The sequence below is a fragment of the Rana temporaria genome, chromosome 1 (genome assembly GCF_905171775.1).
Source record: "Rana temporaria chromosome 1, aRanTem1.1, whole genome shotgun sequence".
Lineage (NCBI taxonomy): Eukaryota > Metazoa > Chordata > Amphibia > Anura > Ranidae > Rana > Rana temporaria.
This window is the reverse complement of record NC_053489.1, coordinates 657097923-657120367: the sequence shown is the minus strand read 5'-3', so window position 1 is coordinate 657120367 and position 22445 is coordinate 657097923. Positions and strand designations below refer to the sequence as shown.

The 22445-nt window shown below is 49.2% G+C and overlaps 1 protein-coding gene across 1 annotated transcript in view; it reads left to right on the top strand.

The window, feature by feature from the left end:
* The first annotated feature begins 274 nt into the window (after positions 1 to 274).
* Positions 275 to 22445, top strand: part of DNAAF9 (dynein axonemal assembly factor 9) — a 225723-nt gene continuing 203552 nt past the window's right edge. The window contains exon 1 of the mRNA XM_040335514.1: positions 275 to 432. Within this exon, the coding sequence (XP_040191448.1) occupies positions 380 to 432 (53 nt within the window). The 5' untranslated portion in view covers positions 275 to 379. The remainder of the gene's footprint in view (positions 433 to 22445) is intronic.

Below are 22445 nucleotides of genomic sequence, written 5' to 3'. Positions count from 1 at the left end.
TAACATTAAAAATGACAGTTACATGCCCTACAATGAAGGTGCTGAGCCCGGAATGTACACAGTGGAGTGATCAGTGGTGTATTATGTCACATTATATACACAGCCAGTCATCCGGCCCAGTGACCCCCACACATCACATACAGAACTCAATGTTACAGCATCAAATGGGAATCAGTGCTGAGTACAGGGAGTCGGTGACAGGCGCGATCACGTGACACGGACGCGCAGCTGCGATTGGAGGAGTGGACGAGCTCCCGGGGCCGTGCACAACGGAGGCGGCGGGGGCGCGCAGTGAGAGGTCGGCAGGACGTCTTGGTCGGTATAACGGGAGGGGAATGGTGATCGGTGTGTAGGATCCGGGGATCGGGCTGTGCAGAGGATGATGTCCCAGAGGAGAGGAGGATTGGGGAGGAGCGGATCACCCCGGGTCAGGTATGATGATCATACAATGTGTGTACAATCATATCATATACAGGCATGGGATCATATCATGTAGATGTGTGCTATGATCATGCAATATATGTACAATGTAGATCTGTCATATAATGTATGTACAATGTAGATCTGTCATATGATCATACAATGTAGATGTGTGCTAGATATATCATATAATGTATGTACAATGTAGATCTGTCATAGGATCATATAATGTAGATGGGTGCTATGATCATGCAATGTAGATCTGTCATGCAATGTATGTACAATGTAGATCTGTCCTATGATGTATGTACAATGTAGATCTGTCATATGATGTATGTACAATGTAGATCTCTCATATGATCATACAATGTAGATCTGTCATATGATCATACAATGTAGATCTGTCATAGGATCATACAATGTAGATCTGTCATAGGATCATACAATGTAGATCTGTCATATAATGTATGTACAATGTAGATCTGTCATGCAATGTATGTACAATGTAGATCTGTCACATAATGGGATCCCTGATTGGAATAAATACAGAAGATGAGTATAGTGGGGGGAATGTCCTTCCTCCTGCACCCAGTGATCCCCCCCCCCCTTTGGGTGGTCATGGCGCCCCGCATCCTTCCGTTCCCAACAGAGTCATCTTTAGTATTGATTGGACACCGTGCAAACGTTTTTCCTGGGTCCTCCTGCCGAATCCACTTTATTAACTATTTGCGGGCTTAAGGGGGAGCAACTTTGAGCCCCACAACAGTGGCTGGGCCCGAGGCAGCTTCCCCTTTTGCCCCGTGTTGAAGACCAAACTGCATCCTGAACACACGAGCATTCATTGTGTGTCCGGATTGGTCACTGATGGCTGATTGCAGGAGATTGTGGTGTGTGTGTGTGTTTTTTATTTTATTTTTTATATGGAGTCCATAGATGTCACGTGATTGGCTAATGGCATTGGACAGACGGTGATGGTCACCTACCATAGGGATTTATAATAACCATAGGGATGTCTTATACCCCCCCCCCCCCTTTTATAGGGATGTCTGATACCCCCCCCTTTTATAGGGAAGTCTGATAACCCCCCCCTTTTATAGGGATGTCTGATAACCCCCCCCTTTTATAGGGATGTCTGATACCCCCCCCCCCCTTTTATAGGGATGTCTGATAAACCCCCCCCTTTTTATAGGGATGTCTGATAACCCCCTTTCTATAGGGATGTCTGATACCCCCCCCCCCTTTTATAGGGATGTCTGATACCCCCCCTTTTATAGGGATGTCTGATACCCCCCCCCCCTTTTATAGGGATGTCTGATACCCCCCCCCTTTTATAGGGATGTCTGATAAACCCCCCCCCCCCTTTTTATAGGGATGTCTGATAACCCCCTTTCTATAGGGATGTCTGATAACCCCCCCCCCCCCCCTTTTATAGGGATGTCTGATAACCCCCCTTCCCCCCTTCTATAGGGATGTCTGATAACCCCCTTCCCCCCTTCTATAGGGATGTCTGATAACCCCCTTCCCCCCTTCTATAGGGATGTCTGATAACCCCCTTCCCCCCTTCTATAGGGATGTCTGATAACCCCCTTCCCCCCTTCTATAGGGATGTCTGATACCCCCCCCCTTCTATAGGGATGTCTGATACCCCCCCCTTTTATAGGGATGTCTGATAACCCCCCCCCCCCCTTCTATAGGGATGTCTGATAACCCCCCCCCTTCTATAGGGATGTCTGATAACCCCCCCCTTCTATAAGGGATGTCTGATAACCCCCCCCCCCCTTCTATAGGGATGTCTGATACCCCCCCCCCTTCTATAGGGATGTCTGATACCCCCCCCCCCCTTCTATAGGGATGTCTGATACCCCCCCCCCCCTTCTATAGGGATGTCTGATAACCCCCCCCCCCTTCTATAGGGATGTCTGATGCTGCAGTGGGCAGAGGTGTACGTATGCCGCAGCAGGAGTTCTGTGCCCTGTCATGGATGGTGGGCGCAGCACCTGCCAAGCATGACCCATTCAGGTAAATGAGGCCCGTCTGCCCTGCAACCTTGTGCAGTATAACAAACAAGGGGTTAAAGCGGGCAACGTTGTGTTGCTTTCTCACCACCTGCTTTAACCCCTTGGATCCTGCAGAAGCATGCAGTTGCGGGGCTCCTGTGTGATTTGATAGGATCAGAGTGAAAATGACGCACCCGGCGGGGAAATCTTTCATTTCGCCATCTCTCTGGTTGTATAGTTTATGGTCATTTATCAACGGAAATGGACATTTTTGGTCAATTTGGAGCCACAAGTGGCAGTTCTATATCAGGTGCAGCCATGCGTTTAGAAGAAGGAACAGCTGATGATTGTGTACAGCCATGTATGCCCTTTGTACTAGAATATAACACACACACGGGTTGTCACACACACGGGTTATCACACACTGTACCAGACAATAAAAGATAAACAGTGACTGTAAATCTAACAGAACACTTTAACGATGACATCATTTGTAATAAAAACATCTTTGCCATTCTGAAGCTTCCCTCCAACCACTTTGCATATTATTTTATATATACTGATTCAGAAACGTACGTCCGGCCGGCGCATTTTTTTACGTCATTTACGTTAGGCTTTTTCCGGTGTAAAGTTACCCCTGCTATATGAGGCGTAGCTAATGTTAAGTATGGACGTCGTTCCCGCGTCAAGTTTTTAAAATTTTACGTCGTTTGCGTAAGTCGTTCGCGAATAGGGCTGTACATAAGTTACGTTCACGTCTAAAGCATTAACGATTTGCGGCGTAATTTCGAGCATGCGCACTGGGTTTTTCGTAAAAAACGTCAAATGCGTGGGGTCACAGTTAATATACATAAAACACGCCCACATCATCCCCATTTGAATTAGGGAGGCTTACGCCGACACACATACGTTACGCCGGCGCAAGTTCTTTCTGCATATGGAACTTGTGCCCTAATTTACGGCGGCGTAACGTATCTGAGATACATTGCGCCCCACCTAAAGATACTCCAAAGTATCTGAATCCGGCCCAAGGAGTCTTTAGTGCCGGTTCACACTACAGCGACTTGGGATCCGACTTGTGTCGTCCAACATGAGAAATTCCATTGAAGTGAATGGAGCCGTCTTATTGTACACTACTGAAGTCGCTCCGACTTCAGAAAAGGTTCCTGGGTGACTTCTAGGCGACTTGTACCCATAGATTTCAATGGAAGTCGCCTCCAAAGTCGGATCTCCATCTTAACTGAAGCAACTTTACAGGAAGAGAAAATAGTTTACCCAGGCAAACCCCTCCCACAGAGCTGATTATTCTGTGATTGGCCACAGCCAAAGTCGCCTGTCCTGGAGGCAACTTTAAGTCGCCCTGCAAAGTCGCGCTGTAAGTCGGGGTTGCCCCTGTGTGAACCGGCACTAAAAGTGATTGTAAAGCTTCAATTATTTTTTAAATAACAAACATGTCATACTTACCTCCGCTGTGCAGTTAGTGGCCCGATCCATGACTTCTGGGGTCCCTTGGTGGCTCTCCCGGGGGGGGGGGGGGGTTACCTTGCGAGCGCACTCCCGAGTCCAGCATTCGGCGTCCATAGCAGCCGAATGTATGACTCGTCCCCGCCGCCCGAGTCATTGGATTTGATTGACAGCAGCGGGAGCCAATGGATGCGCTGCGATTAATCTATCCAATCAAGTCCAGAGAACCACGGGCAGAGGGACAGCTCGTCCCCTAAATGTGGTGTGGAAAACGCACATGGAACACAGGTTTTTCCACGCCATGTTCTGGTGTTAACGAGCCCTTAGGCCTTGCTCACACTTGCTTTAAATACTGACGCTGAAGCAACGCGCCTATAGCGTTAAAGCGCGTTTATTCAGTGCGTTTATAGGCGTGATAAAAATGCTCCCTAAGGCTTCATTTCACATCTATGCATGTTGCTTTTGAACATTTCTGCAATGCTTTTTACTGTGCTTTTCCGCGTTTTTTTATGTTTTTGTTTTTTTTATTTGTTGTTGGGCACATTTAAAAATGCAAAATTGCTGTAATAATCCACTACATGCTTTTCTGCAGCTTTTTCCATTGAACCAAAATGCAAAAAAGGCACGGTTTTGCATTTAAGAAAGTCCCTGACCCTTTCCAAAAACGCAGAGGGACAAAAATGCATTGAAATGCATTCCATAGGAACCCTTGTTAAAAAATAAATGGCATGTGTTTCTGCAAAAAGCATGAAAAAACGCATTGGTGTGAAAGGAGCCTAAAATGCCCTATGCATGTTTGACTCTTTAAAGGTGGGGGCCTTTGAGGACCCTGATGTAAGGGAAGAGTCTGATGGGCACCATGATGTAAGGTGGGCTCTGATGGTGACCCTGATGTAAGCGAAGAGTCTGATGGGCACCATGATGTAAGGTGGGCTCTAATGTAAGGGAAGAGTCTGATGGGCACCATGATGTAAGGTGAGCTGAGCTCTAATGTAAGGGAAGAGTCTGATGGGCACCATGATGTAAGGTGGGCTCTGATGGTGACCCTGATGTAAGCGAAGAGTCTGATGGGCACCATGATGTAAGGTGGACCCTGATGTAAGGGAAGAGTATGATGGGCACCATGATGTAAGGTGGGCTCTGATGGGGACCCTCATGTAAGGGAAGAGTCTGATGGGCACCATGATGTAAGGTGGGCTGAGCTCTAATGTAAGGGAAGAGTCTGATGGGCACCATGATGTAAGGTGGGCTCTGATGGGGACCCTCATGTAAGGGAAGAGTCTGATGGGCACCATGATGTAAGGTGGGCTCTGATGGTGACCCTGATGTAAGCGAAGAGTCTGATGGGCACCATGCTGTAAGGTGGGCTCTAATGTAAGGGAAGAGTCTGATGGGCACCATGATGTAAGGTGGGCTCTGATGGTGACCCTGATGTAAGCGAAGAGTCTGATGGGCACCATGCTGTAAGGTGGGCTCTAATGTAAGGGAAGAGTCTGATGGGCACCATGATGTAAGGTGGGCTCTGATGGGGACCCTCATGTAAGGGAAGAGTCTGATGGGCACCATGATGTAAGGTGGGCTCTGATGGGGACCCTCATGTAAGGGAAGAGTCTGATGGGCACCATGATGTAAGGTGGGCTCTGATGTAAGGGAAGAGTCTGATGGGCACTATAATGTAAGGTGGGCTCTGATGTAAGGGAAGAGTCTGATGGGCACCATGATGTAAGATGGGCTCTGATGGGCACCATGATGTAAGGTGGGCTCTGATGTAAGGGAAGAGTCTGATGGGCACCATGATGTAAGGTGGGCTCTGATGTAAGGGAAGAGTCTGATGGGCACTATAATGTAAGGTGGGCTCTGATGTAAGGGAAGAGTCTGATGGGCACCATGATGTAAGGTGGGCTCTGATGGGGACCCTGATGTAAGGGAAGAGTCTGGTGTAAGATATAAGGAGCACTTATCCCTTGCTGTGTGTGTTTCATGTTGTAGTTCAGCTTTAATGGAGTGATAAGGAAGCAGATGATAGATAAGTGTCTGCTGCAGAGAGAGCGGCTGTTCAGTAAAAGTCATTGGGATAAACAAACCATGATCAGAACTTGTGTGGTGCCCCCTAGTTGTGCTCTGTGGGCATGGACGGTGGTGGTGTTTTTTGAATCTTGTTGTGTTTTGTTTTTGTTTTTTTAGGGTATTTTGGATCTGGTTTCAGCTCCTGTACAGTGATTGTCCAGTTTGGGGGGTCTAGTTTCCGGTGGTGTACAGTGATTGTCCAGTTTGGGGGGTCTAGTTTCCGGTGGTGTACAGTGATTGTCCAGTTTGGGGGGTCTAGGTTCCGGTGGTGTACAGTGATTGTCAGTGGAGGTCTAGATTCCGGTGGTGTACAGTGATTGTCCAGTTTAGGGCCTGGTTTCAGCTCCTGTACAGTGATTGACAGTTTGGGGGTCTAGTTTCCGGTGGTGTACAGTGATTGTCCAGTTTGGGGGTCTAGTTTCCGGTGGTGTACAGTGATTGTCCAGTTTGGGGGTCTAGTTTCCGGTGGTATACAGTGATTGTCCAGTTTGGGGGTCTAGTTTCCGGTGGTGTACAGTGATTGTCCAGTTTAGGGGTCTGGTTTCAGCTCCTGTACGGTGATTGTCCAGTTTGGGGGTCTAGTTTCCGGTGGTGTACAGTGATTGTCCAGTTTGGGGGTCTAGTTTCCGGTGGTGTACAGTGATTGTTGGGTTGGGGGTCTGGTTTCAGCTCCTGTACGGTGATTGTTGGGTTGGGGGTCTGGTTTCAGCTCCTGTACGGTGATTGTTGGGGTGGGGGTCTGGTTTCTGGTAGTGTACGGTGTTTGTTGGGTTGGGGGTCTGGTTTCAGCTCCTGTACGGTGATTGTTGGGTTGGGGTCTAGTTTCAGCTCCTGTACGGTGATTGTTGGGTTGGGGGTCTGGTTTCAGCTCCTGTACGGTGATTGTTGGGTTGGGGTCTGGTTTCAGCTCCTGTACAGTGATTGTTGGGGGTCTGGTTTCAGCTCCTGTACGGTGATTGTTGGGTTGGGGGTCTGGTTTCAGCTCCTGTACGGTGATTGTTGGGTTGGGGGTCTGGTTTCAGCTCCTGTACGGTGATTGTTGGGTTGGGGGTCTGGTTTCAGCTCCTGTACGGTGATTGTTGGGTTGGGGGTCTGGTTTCAGCTCCTGTACGGTGATTGTTGGGTTGGGGGTCTGGTTTCAGCTCCTGTACGGTGATTGTTGGGTTGGGGGTCTGGTTTCAGCTCCTGTACGGTGATTGTTGGGTTGGGGGTCTGGTTTCAGCTCCTGTACGGTGATTGTTGGGTTGGGGGTCTGGTTTCAGCTCCTGTACGGTGATTGTTGGGTTGGGGGTCTGGTTTCAGCTCCTGTACGGTGATTGTTGGGTTGGGGGTCTGGTTTCAGCTCCTGTACGGTGGTTGTTGGGTTGGGGGTCTGGTTTCAGCTCCTGTACGGTGATTGTTGGTTTGGGGGTCTGGTTTCAGCTCCTGTACGGTGATTGTTGGATTGGGGGTCTGGTTTCAGCTCCTGTACGGTGATTGTTGGATTGGGGGTCTGGTTTCAGCTCCTGTACGGTGATTGTTGGATTGGGGGTCTGGTTTCAGCTCCTGTACGGTGATTGTTGGGTTGGGGGTCTGGTTTCAGCTGGTGTACGGTGATTGTTGGGTTGGGGGTCTGGTTTCAGCTCCTGTACAGTGTTTGTCGGTGGAGGTTGGGCCTCCTTGTTTGTGTCAGGCTTCGGTTGGGGCCTGGGATTGTTTTGGCCGGGAAGCCTGGTTACCAGTCACAGAGGAAGTCATCAATTAAAACGCCATCTGATTCTTGCTGGCTGAGCTCATGTTCCACCTCCCAGGGAAATGAATGCTAGAGGTTACTATGGGATGCCTTCCCATGTCACTGTGGTGATTGGTTGGAGGAATGCTTCCCCCCCCCTCCCTCTGTATTGTGTATAGGGAAGGTCAGACGAGGGGCCGCCTGGCACAATGTCAGCAGCTGACTCCAGAGGGGCTTTCCTCCATGCTGACAACAATCAATGGCTTGTTCTTCCCCGGATTCCTGCACACGCTCTTCTTCCAAACAACGCGCCGTAATTGGCTGTCTATGTGTGCTGATGCAAGGAGTCAGCCTGATGTGAAATCCTGGGAGCTGGAAACATTGGCTGGATGTGCGAGGAACTGAGAATAAAGAGAACCTGTCCTAGTCATGGTTCTGCTGCCAACGAGCCCTTCGCATTGTGAGGAATATGATAAATCTGCTCTCCGGGGCGATGTATAGACCACCACACGGGCATCTCTGTGCCGGGGGGGGGGGGGGGACGGGTTATTTTGAGTTGGTTCAGCTTCTCGTTTTTATCATAGAAAGGGGAACTTTCCCTTTTTAATGACAAGTTTTGCATTTCTCAAAGATGTCCTCCAACATTGAAGAGATCTCATTTCCCGCCAATTTCCTTATCGCCGATCTGGCGGAATTTCTTTAGGAATTTGATGTAGGAAAGCGCCATACTAAAAGGAACCATTCACACTTTGCGATTTGTATTTGCGAGCAGAATCTCTGATTCTTCCCACAATTCCATATCGCGTTGCAATCACTGCAAAAACACCCAACACGCATTATCCTTTAATGGCACCCCAAACGCATTGGGGTTCTGCCGCGATTGATGTAAGACAGGATCTCGCTGCAGCCACAGAAAATCGCGTGAATCTTGTTGCCTGAAAGGGAGCAGGAGATTATTTTTCACGTGAAAAACACGTATAGTATAGCTCTTCAAGAGAATGTGCTGGCCCTATGCGACACGCAGAATCGCATGTCGATCGTGAACGGGGCCCTTAAGAAATTTCAATTTACACCTTCCTGCCCAGGCCAATTTTCAGCTTTCAGCGATGTCGCAATTTGAATGACAACTGCGCGGTCATGCTACCCTGTACCCAAACAAATTCTTGATCACCTCTGCGATTTTTAGTTTTTGCGCAACAAATAAAAAAGAGCGAAAATTTTGAACATTTTTTTTACTTTGTTTCTGTTAATTTATTTTATAAATAAGTACCTTTTCTTCTTCAATGACGGGCACTGGTATGGCGGCACTGACGATGGACACTGGTATGGCGGCACTGACGATGGGCACTGGTATGGCGGCACTGACGAGGGTGACTGGTATGGCGGCACTGACGAGGGTGACTGGTATGGCGGCACTGACGATGGGCACTGGTATGACGGCACTGACGATGGGCACTGGTATGTGGCCCTGGTATGCGGCACTGATGGGTACTTATGGGTGGCACTGATGGGTACTTATGGGTGGCACTGATGGGTACTTATGGGTGGCACTGATGGGTACTTATGGGTGGCACTGATGGGTACTTATGGGTGGCACTGATGGGTACTTATGGGTGGCACTGATGGGTGGCATTGCTGGGCATCACAAATTTGTTTGTGCCATGCTAGTGCCAGTCAGTGCCCATTTGTGAGCACTAATTGGCATATGTTATGAATACATTTGTACATGTGGATGGCCATGGGAACTTACCTGGCCATCCACATGTTGGGTACTTTCCTGGTGGTCCTGGGCGGCATCCTGGTGGTCCAGTGTGGGCATCCAGGGGGGGGGGGCTGCGCTGATAAACAAAACCCCCCCCCCTCTGTCAGGAGAGCCGCCGATCGGCTCCCCTCTACTCGCGTCGATCGAACTGCGCATGCGCCGGGCTTAAAATAGCCCAGTGCGCATGCTCCAGTTCAACGGAAAACGTTAATGACGTAAAGTCGTATTCGCGGACGACTTAGGAAAACAACGTAACCGACGGAACAAGCCGACGCTGACCCAACGCCATACTTAACATGGCATACGACGGACCTACGTAAACTTGCCCCTCATATTAGCAGGGGCAAGTTTACGCTTACGTAAACATCGTAAATTCTCTGCGTCGTTCGCGCGTCGTCGTAAATTGCTAATTTACATAAGCGACGGGGGAAAACGACGTCGGCGACACCTAGCGGCGGGAAAAAAAATGCATTTAAGATCTGACAGTGTAAGAGCCTTACGCTTGTCTGATCTAAGGGATATCTATGCGTAACTGATTCTAAGAATCAGTCGCATAGATAGGCCGGGCCAGATTAGGACTTACGACGGCGCAAAGCGTAATGCCTTTGAGAATCTGGCCCTCTGCGTTTAGCAGCGTTTCGTTTTTGGCCATTTAAAAAAAAAAAACGGACGTTTTAAATCTGGGTTACTATCTGTCAAGTTAAATGGTTCAGGAGCCGTTGTAAAAATGTCCTGTGTACATGGAGCCTTAGAGCCTGGTACAGACACATTTCTCTGTAAGCAATCATACAGTTTGTAGTGTACATTGATTTGCAAAACAGTGGGATTAAGGAATATTCCTGAACTTTGTTTTTATCTCATGGTTACTGTAAAATTGGGTGATTGCATCAATGCAGTGCATGTTATTTTCAGCTTGCAGAGCTTGGACTCATTGAATGAGTTTACCAAAAATGTAAATATTGCAGAATATACAGCCTCATGCTACGTAACTAAGCTCCATTTCATGCTGAATAAACTAAATTATTAATGTATATTAAATAGAAAACTATGGATGGCCAGATAGATTTTTACTCAAAAGCAATTTAATAAAATAAATTTGATAAAAAAAAAAAAATCTGATTTTAACCCCTTCAATACCGGGCTTTTATACCGCACCTCCATACCGGGCCTATTCTGGCACTTCTCTCCTACATGTACAAATCATCATTATTTTGCTAGAAAATTACTCAGAACCCTCCAAACATTATATATATGTTTTTTTAGCAGACACCCTAGGGAATAAAATGGCGGTTATTGCAACTTTTTATCTTGCACTGTATTTGCGCAATAATTTTTCAAATGCCTTTTTTTTACTTTTATTCCTATTACAAGGAATGTAAACATCCCTTGTAATAGGACAGGTGTGTGACAGGTACTCTTTATGGAGAGATGCGGGGTCAAATAAAATTCACTGATCTTGTGCTTACTAACCGCAATTGCGGCTTTGTTTACATTCCGGTACCGGGCGTGACGTCATCACATCGCGCCCGGGCCTCCGACGGTCATAGAGATAACTGGTGACCATCTGGTCACCAGTCATATTTATGCTTCCTATCCGGCGCTGGGTGATTCTTTCTCCGGGCCCCCAATGGCACGGGAGAGCCCGGAGAAGCACCGGAGGGCAGCGGGAGGGGGGGGGGTGTCCCCTCCCGCCGCCTATAAGAATGATCAAGCAGTGGAACCGCCAATATGATCATTCTTATGGTGCGCAGGATCGCCGCAGGAACACACAATGATATCTGAATGATGCCTCTAGCTGCACCCATCATTCAGATATCACCGCACAAAGTCCAGGACGTCATATGACATCCACCCGGGATAGGAGATCCCCTTTGTGGACGTCAAATGACGGCGTGCGGTACTGAAGTGGTTAAATAAATAACCCTACAAATGAAAGAGAATTCTCCCCAACGCCGCCTTCTACATGCCGACATTCACTTTCATTTTGTCCAGATGACGGAGCGGGCGGTGCTGGTATTTTCCTGGTATTTTATGGTCCTTGTAAAATGATTACTCAGAGAATAAGGAAGTAGATTAGATGCCGTAAGTCTTTAAATCACCGCGGTTATGTTCTTGAAAGTTTTCCCGGAGAGTGAGATCTAATGAGTAATTAGTGCTGGCAGTGACAGTGTAGTACCTCCTATAGGAGCGGCGCTGAGTCTCTGCGCTGTGATTGGGTGTCGCTCTCCTGTGTCAGTGCAAAGTTCAGTGTATAGTGTGCAGTGGAGGAACACGAGGCGTCCAATCTGAATGCTGGAATCACACGCATGATTATTTTTTTTTTATTTCTACAGGCGACATTATGTGTGAGATTGGGGGATCAGATGCGTTTTTCAGTGAGACGCCAATCCAATACTGAGTTTTTAAGGGCTGGTAGCCCACTTTTATTTAAAAGCAAAGTTCAAAGAAAACAAAAGTAGCCCTCGCAGGGCTATCTTGTTCCAAGATACAGGAATTTTCATCATTCCTGTATCTTGGAACAACAATTCAGCCTCCCGGCTTTCACATTTTCCATCCGGCTGTTCAGGCCTTTACCTTAGGCCCCAAGTTCTGCTTCTCAGAACTACCAGCTTCTTGGACATAAGCACACATCTAGCTTACGTCCTGCTGCAGCTAACAGTAATCACCTCTGCCTCCTACAGAGATGCATCCACTCTGTCTTCTCTCACAGAGCTTTTGGGAGTCACCTGACTCCTTAGCACAGACCTCCTGTCTGTGGGGTGGGGCCCTGAATGCTGCTCAGATCAGCCTTTAAAAACCCAAAACACAGCTGACCAATTATCATGTGTTTTCTTTACAGAATCTGGCGTAAAATAGCCATTTCTCACCCAGCACAAGGTCCCATCCTCACAATTGATGCAAATCAGTCTTTGCACTGGTATAAGAGTTCTGCCGTCTGGTGATTACTGTACATGTGGAGTGCAGTGTGGATCTGGATCAGGGATCGGTTTCTACCCAGCATGTATAGGGAGATTAGCCATCTTCACATGTTAATAATACATTAGAGAAGCCTCTAGAGGTCTGTGTAGCCCGCCATCACCCACTAGCGGCCTGTGTAACTTGGCTTTGGCCTCTAGTGGTCTCATGTTTTTTTACATGCGTTGCCCGTCCATGTGCTCCCTGATGCAAAGGCCAGGTATAGGTTGGGGTGGTTGGTGGTCCGCCCCAGGTGCTGCCCATTGCTGGGGGTGTTATCCTGGTGCGCCACAGTTCTCCCCACCCTCCTCCTCTCCTTGCAGCGCCGCAATCTCCATGTGTCACGGAGCTGAATTGTGTGTGCGGCCGCAGTAACGATATCCCACCTCCTGTGATAGACAGCACACTGATCCAATGGCGGGACATTGAATCAGTGATGTGATCACAGGAGGCGGGACATTGTTACTGCGGCTGGGAAATTCAAATCCAGCTCCAAGACACAGCGGGAGATCGCTGCATCTGACAGGCACTGGTGAGGCTGCGTCTGACAGGGGAAAGGTGAGGCTGCGTCTGACAGGGGAAAGGTGAGGCTGCGTCTGACAGGGGAAAGGTGAGGCTGCGTCTGACAGGGGAAAGGTGAGGCTGCGTCTGACAGGGGAAAGGTGAGGCTGCGTCTGACAGGGGAAAGGTGAGGCTGCGTCAGACGGTCACTGGTGAGGCTGCATTTATATATTTTACTATGTTTGCACTCTGCAGTCTCTGACCATCATCTGTATCATGTCTGCTAGAGGTGCACCAAATATAAATTTTGCTAATATTATTAGCAGTGTGTTTAAAGCGGTAGTTCCCCCTCCAAAAAATGTTTACCCTTAGATTGATGCTCATTTAGTCTAGGGGAATCGGGTAGTTCTTTTAAAATCGACGCTGTACTTACCGTTGTAGAGAGCGATCTTCTCCGTCGCTTCCGGGTTTGGTCTTCGGGACTGGGCGTTCCTTCTTGATTGACAGTCTTCCAACAGGCTTCCGACGGTCGCATCCATCGCGTCACGATTTTCCGAAAGTAGCCAAACGGTGCGCAGGCGCCGTATAGAGCCGCACCGACGTTCGGCTTCTTTCAGCGACTCGTGACACGATGGATGCGACCGTCGGAAGACTGTCAATCAAGAAGGAACGCCCACTTCCGAAGACCCATACCCGGAAGCGACAGAGAAGATCGCTCTCTACAACGGTAAGTACAGCGTCGATTTTAAAAGAACTAGCCGATTCCCCTAGACAAAATGAGCATCAGACTAAGGGTAAACATTTTTTGGAGGGGGAACTACCGCTTTAAAGCGGGGGTTCACCCTATCGACGGGAAAATGTTTTATTTTTTTTATTTTACCTTAAAATCAGGCATTGTAGCGCGAGCTACAGTATGCCTGTCCCGAATTTTTTACCGCCGTACTCACCTTGTAGTCGTCCATCGAAGATTCCGGGGAATGGGCGTGCCTATGGAGACGGAGGATGATTGACGGCCGGCTCTGGCGCGTCACGCTTCTCCGGAAATAGCCGAAATAGGCTTGGTCTTCACGACGCGTGCGCATAGCCTGTGCGCAGGCGCCGTGAAGAGCCGAGACCTACTCCGGCTGTCTTCGGGGAGAGTGACGTGCCAGGGCCGGCCGTCAATCATCCTCCCTCTCCATAGGCACGCCCATTCCCCGCGGGAGCCGGAATCTACGATGGACGACTACAAGGTGAGTACGGGGTTAAAAAAATCGGGACAGGCATACTGTAGCTCGCGCTACAATGCCTGTCTCGATGGTAAAATGTGTCGGGGGGGGGTGAACTACCGCTTTAAGTAAGAGATTACAGACATGATACAAGAGATGGCTAGAGACTGAGGACATGATACAAGAGATGGATAGAGACTGAGGACATGATCCAAGAGATGGTTAGAGACTGAGGACATGATCCAAGAGATGGCTAGAGACTGAGGACATGATCCAAGAGATGGCTAGAGACTGAGGACATGATACAAGAGATGGCTAGAGACTGAGGACATGATACAAGAGATGGTTAGAGACTGGGGACATGATACAAGAGATGGTTAGAGACTGGGGACATGATACAAGAGATGGTTAGAGACTGGGGACATGATACAAGAGATGGTTAAAGACTGGGGACATGATACAAGAGATGGTTAGAGACTGGGGACATGATACAAGAGATGGTTAGAGACTGAGGACATGATACAAGAGATGGCTAGAGACTGGGGACAGGATACAAGAGATGGTTAGAGACTGTGGACATGATACAAGAGATGGCTAGAGACTGAGGACATGATACAAGAGATGGCTAGAGACTGAGGACATGATACAAGAGATGGTTAGAGACTGAGGACATGATACAAGAGATGGTTAGAGACTGTGGACATGATACAAGAGATGGTTAGAGACTGAGGACATGATACAAGAGATGGTTAGAGACTGAGGACATGATACAAGAGATGGTTAGAGACTGTGGACATGATACAAGAGATGGCTAGAGACTGAGGACATGATACAAGAGATGATTAGAGACTGAGGACATGATACAAGAGATGTTTAGAGACTGAGGACATGATACAAGAGATGGTTAGAGACTGAGGACATGATACAAGAAATGGCTAGAGACTGAGGACATGATACAAGAGATGGTTAAAGACTGTGAGGCGACTTCCTTTCTCTCACAGACTGGCATCATCACCAAACTCTTGCAGATCTTTATATTTCTTAAAGCGGAGGTTCGGCCGAATATTTTTTTTTTAAAAAGCCAGCAGCTACAAATACGGCAGCTGTTGACTTTTTAAAAAATGGACACTTACCTGTCCAGCGCGCCCACGATGTCAGCAATCGCTCGGTCCTCAGCTGCTTCCGCCGCCATCCTCGGTGAGGGAATCAGGAAGTGAAGCCTTGCTGGTTCAATTCCCTACTGCGCATGCGCGAGGATCGCGGCGCGCCGTCACTGGTCCCTGCTCTCTCCTGGGAACAGTGTTTCCCAGAAGACAGCGCGGATTCCCCGCGGTGATCCGACCCCGTTTATGACGCCTGCATGGAGAGGTCCTTATTGCACATTGTAGATAAGGATTCATGCTGGATTCAGGGAATGGGTTAATGATTTTGTATCGCTCGCTCCTCGCTCGCTCGCTCTGGTTTGTTTGGTTCCGCTTATATTTGAAGCGGCCAAACTGGTTGCCGTGTGAACCTGGCAAACATCCCTCCGAAAAGACGCCAGACTTGGCTTCCTCTCAGCTGCTGCGATAATGGGAAGGCGTTTAACCAGTTAATGACCAATAAATAAAATACGGTGTACAATATACAAGCAGTGACGAGGATATAAAAAAAAGGTCTGAAAGTTCGTCATGTGACCTCCTGAAGAGGGGTGCCATACACAACAAGCAACAATGTATAAACGCCTATAGTATGGTGTTCTGTCATAAGTTCCAACTCGTCAAATTCTCCAACCGAGTTTACTGCGCATGTGCGGCCACGAGAGTGTCTTACTGTCGTCTTCCTATCAAAAACACCAACTGCGCCTGCGCAGCCTTTCATTAACCCAGGGCTCGACAAATCCCGGTCGCCATGGCGACTAGAAATAGTGTCCTGGCGACTTGGCTTGGAAGGTGGGCAAAAAAAATAATAATATATATTTTTTTTTGTGAGCTGGCGCCATCTGGTGGTGAGCCGTTGTGTCCATCTGCAGCCTTATGATCTCCCGGCGCTGTGATATGCAGTCTAGTCAGCGGCCGTGTAGTGTAACAAAGCCCCGCCTCCTCCATGACAAAACATCATTGATTCAGTTTCCCAGCAGTGAGTCAGTGTTCCGCCTATCACGGACGAGGAGGAGGTGGGGCTTTGTTACACCGCACAACCGCCGACATGAGGCTGCAGATGGACACAGACTCAAGTATAAGCCGATGGGGGGCATTTTCAGCACAAAAAAAATGTGCTGAAAAACTCGGCTTATACTTAAGTATATACGGTTTAACTTTTTTGAAATGCATTATTCTGTCTTCCACTGTTAAAATAAAACTACTATTAAAATTCTAGAAGGATCATTTCTTTGTCAGTGGGCAAATGTACAAAATCAGAAAGGGATCAAATACCTTTTTGCCCTCTGTAGTGCCATCTAATGTCCAAATGCGGTATTTTCCATTTTAAATGAATGAAAAACATTCGACCAGCACAAATGTCTAATGACATTCGTTTTTTTTTTTTGCCCCGTTTGTACAGAACAAATGTACATTCACTTTCAATGGATTTTTTTTTTTGTACACATACCCCCATAGAGATGACGGGGAGGTTATAGCGGGGGGGGGGGGGGGGAATTTTCACAGGTCAGCGGAGAAAGGGTAGATACATGCCGAGATCACATAGCGGGAGGAATGAGACGTAGAGATCCTTCAGCTTAATCTTCTTATAAGCGGAAACATCCTCTCCCTATTGTTAGTATTACAATAGAATGATTAAATGGAACGGAGTCCCTGCTGGCCGATGTTTCTTTGGGATTTATTAATTCTATGTGATTTGGACAATAAAGTCTCCGGCCTCCGTTTAGCCTCCAATCTAACAATGTCTTCATGGAGCTGTTATGGTGACCATGCAGACGCCCGTCTTTCTTGGCAAGGCCTGAACTTGTTTAGTTAAAGCTTGGCTCCAGGCAAACTAAATTAAAGGGGAAGTCCACCGTCTGCAATAATGTAATAAATGGATCCACAATAATAAAATAAAAAGTGTGCGTTTTTATTCCATTTTTACATTCAGCCTGCAGAGCCTGAGGTCTGTGTGGAAGTACAGACAATTATACAGTTCAGGCCTCCTTATACAGGTCATTTGTCACAAACAAAAATAACTCGGTGAAAAGCTTTCGGTGGAAGCTGTTCTGACTCCCATACTAGTTTTGGCGCAGTCATGGCAGGAGACCCCACAAATCAGAGAATGGAAGGATATGTCTGAGAATTCCCACACAATTATGGCGCGCTCCTTTCATTTCCTTCATACTTTTAATGCTCTTATCCCTTTCACTGTCAAAGGACTGAAGGTTATTTAACCCCCCCCCCCAAAACATTATATATTTTCTAAAATTGGAGACCCTGGTGAATAAAATGGCAGTAGTTACAATTTTAATGTCACATGAAAGTTGCGCAGCCATTTATGAAACACATTTTCAGTAAAAAAAAATACACTGTTAACTTTAGTGCACATTACCTACAGGCCGTCAGTTCAGGTCAGTGACGCTACCTGCAGGCCATCAGTTCAGGTCAGTGCGCTACCTGCAGGCCATCGGTTCAGGTCAGTGACGCTACCTGCGGACCATCAGTTCAGGTCAGTGACGGTACCTGCGGGCCATCAGTTCAGGTCAGTGACGCTACCTGCAGGCCATCAGTTCAGGTCGGTGACGCTACCGGCAGGTCATCAATTCAGGTCAGTGACGCTACCTGCAGGCCATCAGTTCAGGTTGGTGACGCTACCTGCAGGTCATCAGTTCAGGTCGGTGACGCTACTTGCAGGTCATCAGTTCAGGTCGTTGACGCTACTTGCGGGTCATCAGTTCAGGTCAGTGACGCTACCTGCGGGCCATCAGTTCGGGTCAGTGACGCTACCTGCGGGCCATCAGTTCACTTCAGGGACGCTACCTGCAGGCCATCGATTCAAGCAGTGAGGCTACCTACAGGTCCATCAGTTCAGGCCAGTGACGCTACCTACAGGTCATCGTTTTCAGGCCATTGCAGCTACCTATAGGCCATTGTTTCTGGCCAGTGCAGCTACCTGCAAGCCATTGTTTCTGGCCAGTGCAGCTACCTGCGGGCCATTGTTTCTGGCCAGCGCAGCTACCTGCAAGCCATTGTTTCTGGCCAGCGCAGCTACCTGCGGGCCATTGTTTCTGGCCAGCGCAGCTACCTGCGGGCCATTGTTTCTGGCCAGCGCAGCTACCTGCGGGCCATTGTTTCTGGCCAGCGCAGCTACCTGCGGGCCATTGTTTCTGGCCAGCGCAGCTACCTGCGGGCCATTGTTTCTGGCCAGCGCAGCTACCTGCGGGCCATTGTTTCTGGCCAGCGCAGCTACCTGCAGGACCCTGATGTCTTCCCCACTCACAGCGGCCAGGGAAAGTGACATCAGAAACCAGATTCTTACTAGCTAGGAGAGACCAGCAAATGGACGTTCGCTGGTCCCCCGTCCCTTCTACCCAGTGACACCCGCCATGTGGGTCTGCAGGTTGAACAGTAGAGCCTGGGAAACATGGCAGGACAGGGTGGGGGCCAACAATTTATCAGGGGTCTGGAAACAAAAGCCGCCAGATCCCTGCCACCGGAAACCTGACACACTTGTCACACTCCTGGCTGCTGAGTGTGTGAAACCAGCCGCTACAACCAGCATATGAGATCCAGTATGTGACAGTAAAAGGGTTAATTGTTGTTGCGCAGCCACACCATGACGCCTCCATTGCCTGCAACCAAACAATTCTGTCCAAATTGGCCCAGTTGCTTCATAAACACAGAAAATCTCTGCCTTTGTTATGATTGCAGGCAGCGTGCAGTCAAAGGTCTGAAGTCCTCTACTGCTGTACATATTGGAATGCGAATCGTCCTATGAAGTCATTCTCAGAGGTGTGCGACACCAAAACACTGACCTGTCCTCGCTGTGCTGTGATGTTTATATGGCACCTTGATCTGTAGAGGAATGATGTGAAGTAACTCATAGGAGCGAGAAAAAAAAACTCTCACCAGTGCTTATTTGTGATAAGTTGCATTAGAGTTTTCAAATATCAACGCCATGCTGGTATATGTTGACGTCCAGTAGGCTTGCACCAATATTGGTATCGGTGCCGATACTGAGTATTTGAATGAGTACTCGTACTAATGCTCAGATACCCCAAACCGGTACTTTTGCGGTGCAATTTGAGCCCATACAAAATAAATCGCACTGCAAGGAATCGCATGTGATTAGAACAGGAATGTGGTGCGATTCCTGTCCGAATCGCATGCAGCCCCCCAACCTGCTCCTGTGTGAGCCCAGTATAGAAAGACAGACAAGTGCAATCTAAGTGCAGAAATGGACAAACCGTTTATTATTTTTTTTATAACAACTCGCATGTCAAATCCAAATCTGCACGGTCATAGTTGCCCCGTCTTGGGGGACCTGCCGATGATGGAAAACTATTGGCTGCTTGTGGTGCTCACAGGGCTGGAGGGGATGTAGGAAGTTCTGGTATCCCTGTAAACCAGCTTGGAGCCAACGGCGGATCCAGGGGGGGGGGGGCAACAGGGCACCTGGCTGCAACCCCCCGTCCTCCCCTTCACCTGGCTGCAACCCCCCTGTCCTCCCCACCACCTGGCTGCAACCCCCCTGTTCTCCCTTCCTCCTGGCTGCAACCACCCTGTCCTCACCTCCACCTGGCTGCAACCCCCCTGTCCTCCCCACCACCTGGCTGCAACCCCCCTGTCCTCCCCACCTCCTGGCTGCAACCCCCCTGTCCTCCCTTCCACCTGGCTGCAACCACCCTGTCCTCACCTCCACCTGGCTGCAACCCCCCTGTCCTCCCCACCACCTGGCTGCAACCCCCCTGTCCTCCCCACCTCCTGGCTGCAACCCCCCTGTCCTCCCTTCCACCTGGCTGCAACCACCCTGTCCTCACCTCCACCTGGCTGCAACCACCCTGTCCTCACCTCCACCTGGCTGCAACCCCCCTGTCCTCCCCACCTCCTGGCTGCAACCCCCCTGTCCTCCCCACCACCTGGCTGCAACCCCCCTGTCCTCCCCACCTCCTGGCTGCAACCCCCCTGTCCTCCCTTCCACCTGGCTGCAACCCCCCTGTCCTCCCCACCTCCTGGCTGCAACCCCCCTGTCCTCCCTTCCACCTGGCTGCAACCACCCTGTCCTCACCTCCACCTGGCTGCAACCACCCTGTCCTCACCTCCACCTGGCTGCAACCAGCTTTTCCTTCCCTCCACCTGGCTGCAACCCCCCCTCCACCTGGCTGCTCCCACACAGTAATAATTAAAATTATGTGCTTCAATCATCCTGACACCATATTAACCACGGTGCCGTGATGATTGAAGCACCAACACCAGCCATTGCCCCTACAAATTGCCTGCAGAAATTTTGGCAGTGCCCCTCCCGAGATTAGACTCTGGATCCGCCCCTGCTTGGAGCACACATGTGGGTATAGGGTGGAAGTAATGTCAGCTTGGGGATGGACCACCTATACGTGCCTATCTCCACCAGCCCTGTGAGCATCACAAGCGGAATTTGACATGTGACATATGTACTTTTAACATATGAGTTAAAGTGTTACTAAACCCACAACAGAAAAATCAATCTGTATATGCAGTAAAGCATGCTTGTTATGCTCACTCTGGAAGGGGTTAATCCTGCACATTGTGTAGAAAGGCTGTTTGATCCTCCCCTTCTTCCACTGTTCCCTGATAATTTGGCTTGTTGCTCAACTACGTATCTGCTTGATTCCAACCTGCAACCACTTGTTACCAAGCTTTTGCTTGCTTACTTACTACGCTTCTGCTTATCCCTACCTGATATATCTTCTACTGGACCCCGGGCTTACTCATCTCCTGGTGGGACGATCCTGAGAACTGACCTGGTAGTAACATGCAGCTAAACCCATCTCCACCATCAGGAGCTCCATTTAGTACTTAGACCCCACTCCATGGGGGAGCCTGTGTAATCCACCAGGGTGACCTGCTTGTATACCTACCTATCCTGCTGGTCGGTGGAAGTCTCTCCACTGCTATAGCTACTGGTCTCCGAGCCTGACCATGACAGAGGGTCATACAGGGGTGCATATACTTTTTAAGAAGTGTATGCACTTATGACGGCTATATCACTATGTAAAAAAAATAAGCTCACATTTGTAACGGCAGCATGTTTTTGAAAATCCTGCATGGTGCTTCACTTTCTTTAGGACTCCTGAACCCAGCAGAATGAAGAGCCTGGTCTACAGCGTGAGGGCCCACCTAAGCAAACGGCTTAACCCCATTCTACCCGGCCTATAGCAGAATGACGGCCGGGCAGTGGTTCAGTTATCCTGACTGGGCGTCATATGATGTCCAGCAGGATAACAGCCGCGGCGATCGGTGGTGTCGGTCTGAACCACCGCTACACAGATCTTGGTAAAGAGCCTCTGACGGATGCTCTTTACCACGTGATCAGCCGTGTCCAATCACGGCTGACCACGATGTAAACAGGAAGAGCTGTTGATCGGCTTTTGCTCACTCACGTCTGACGCAAGTAGAGGAGAGCCGATCACCTTTTCTCCTGACGGGGGGGGGGTCGTCTGTATTGATTGTTAATAACCGCAGCCCCCCTCGGATGCCCGCCAGGACCACCAGGGATGGCCATCACACTGAACCACCAGGTATGCCACCCTAGACCACCAGGGAAATGGCAATCGGTGCCCAGACATCTGCCAATCAGTGCCCATCCCCAATGCCGGTGTAGTGTCACAGTTTGCTGCCTATCCTAGAATGCTCCGAAAGTCACGATGTGGTCAACTGCGCATGCGTGATGCGTTCCAAACGCAAATGCGATGCGTTCCAATGGATTCACGACAGTGCACACCAGCGAACCCGGCATTCAGGGCGACGTGGATTTAGAGGAAGGTAGCCAGTCGGCCTCACATCCTCGCTTCGCTCGGACAGCTCGCTCGGCCTCCTGTCTCTTTTTTTTAACATCCTCCAATCCACGGGGATGTTAAGGAAAGAGCCTGGATGCCGACCGAGGTTTCACTGGTGTGCACTGCCGTGAATCCATTGGAACGCATCACATTTGCGTTTGGAACGCATTGCGCATGCGCAGTTGACCACCACGTGACTTCCGGAGCATTCTAGGATAGGCAGCAAACTGTGACAATACACCGGCCAGTGCCATCAGAAATGCCTACGAGTGCCCATCAGTGCAGCCTTTCAGTGCCCACTAGTGCCACCCATGAGTGCCCATCAGTGCCACCTGTCCATGCCTACCAGTGCCCATCGTCAATGCCCATCAGTGCCACCTCATCGGTGCCGCCTTATCAGTGCCCATTAGTGAAGGAGAAA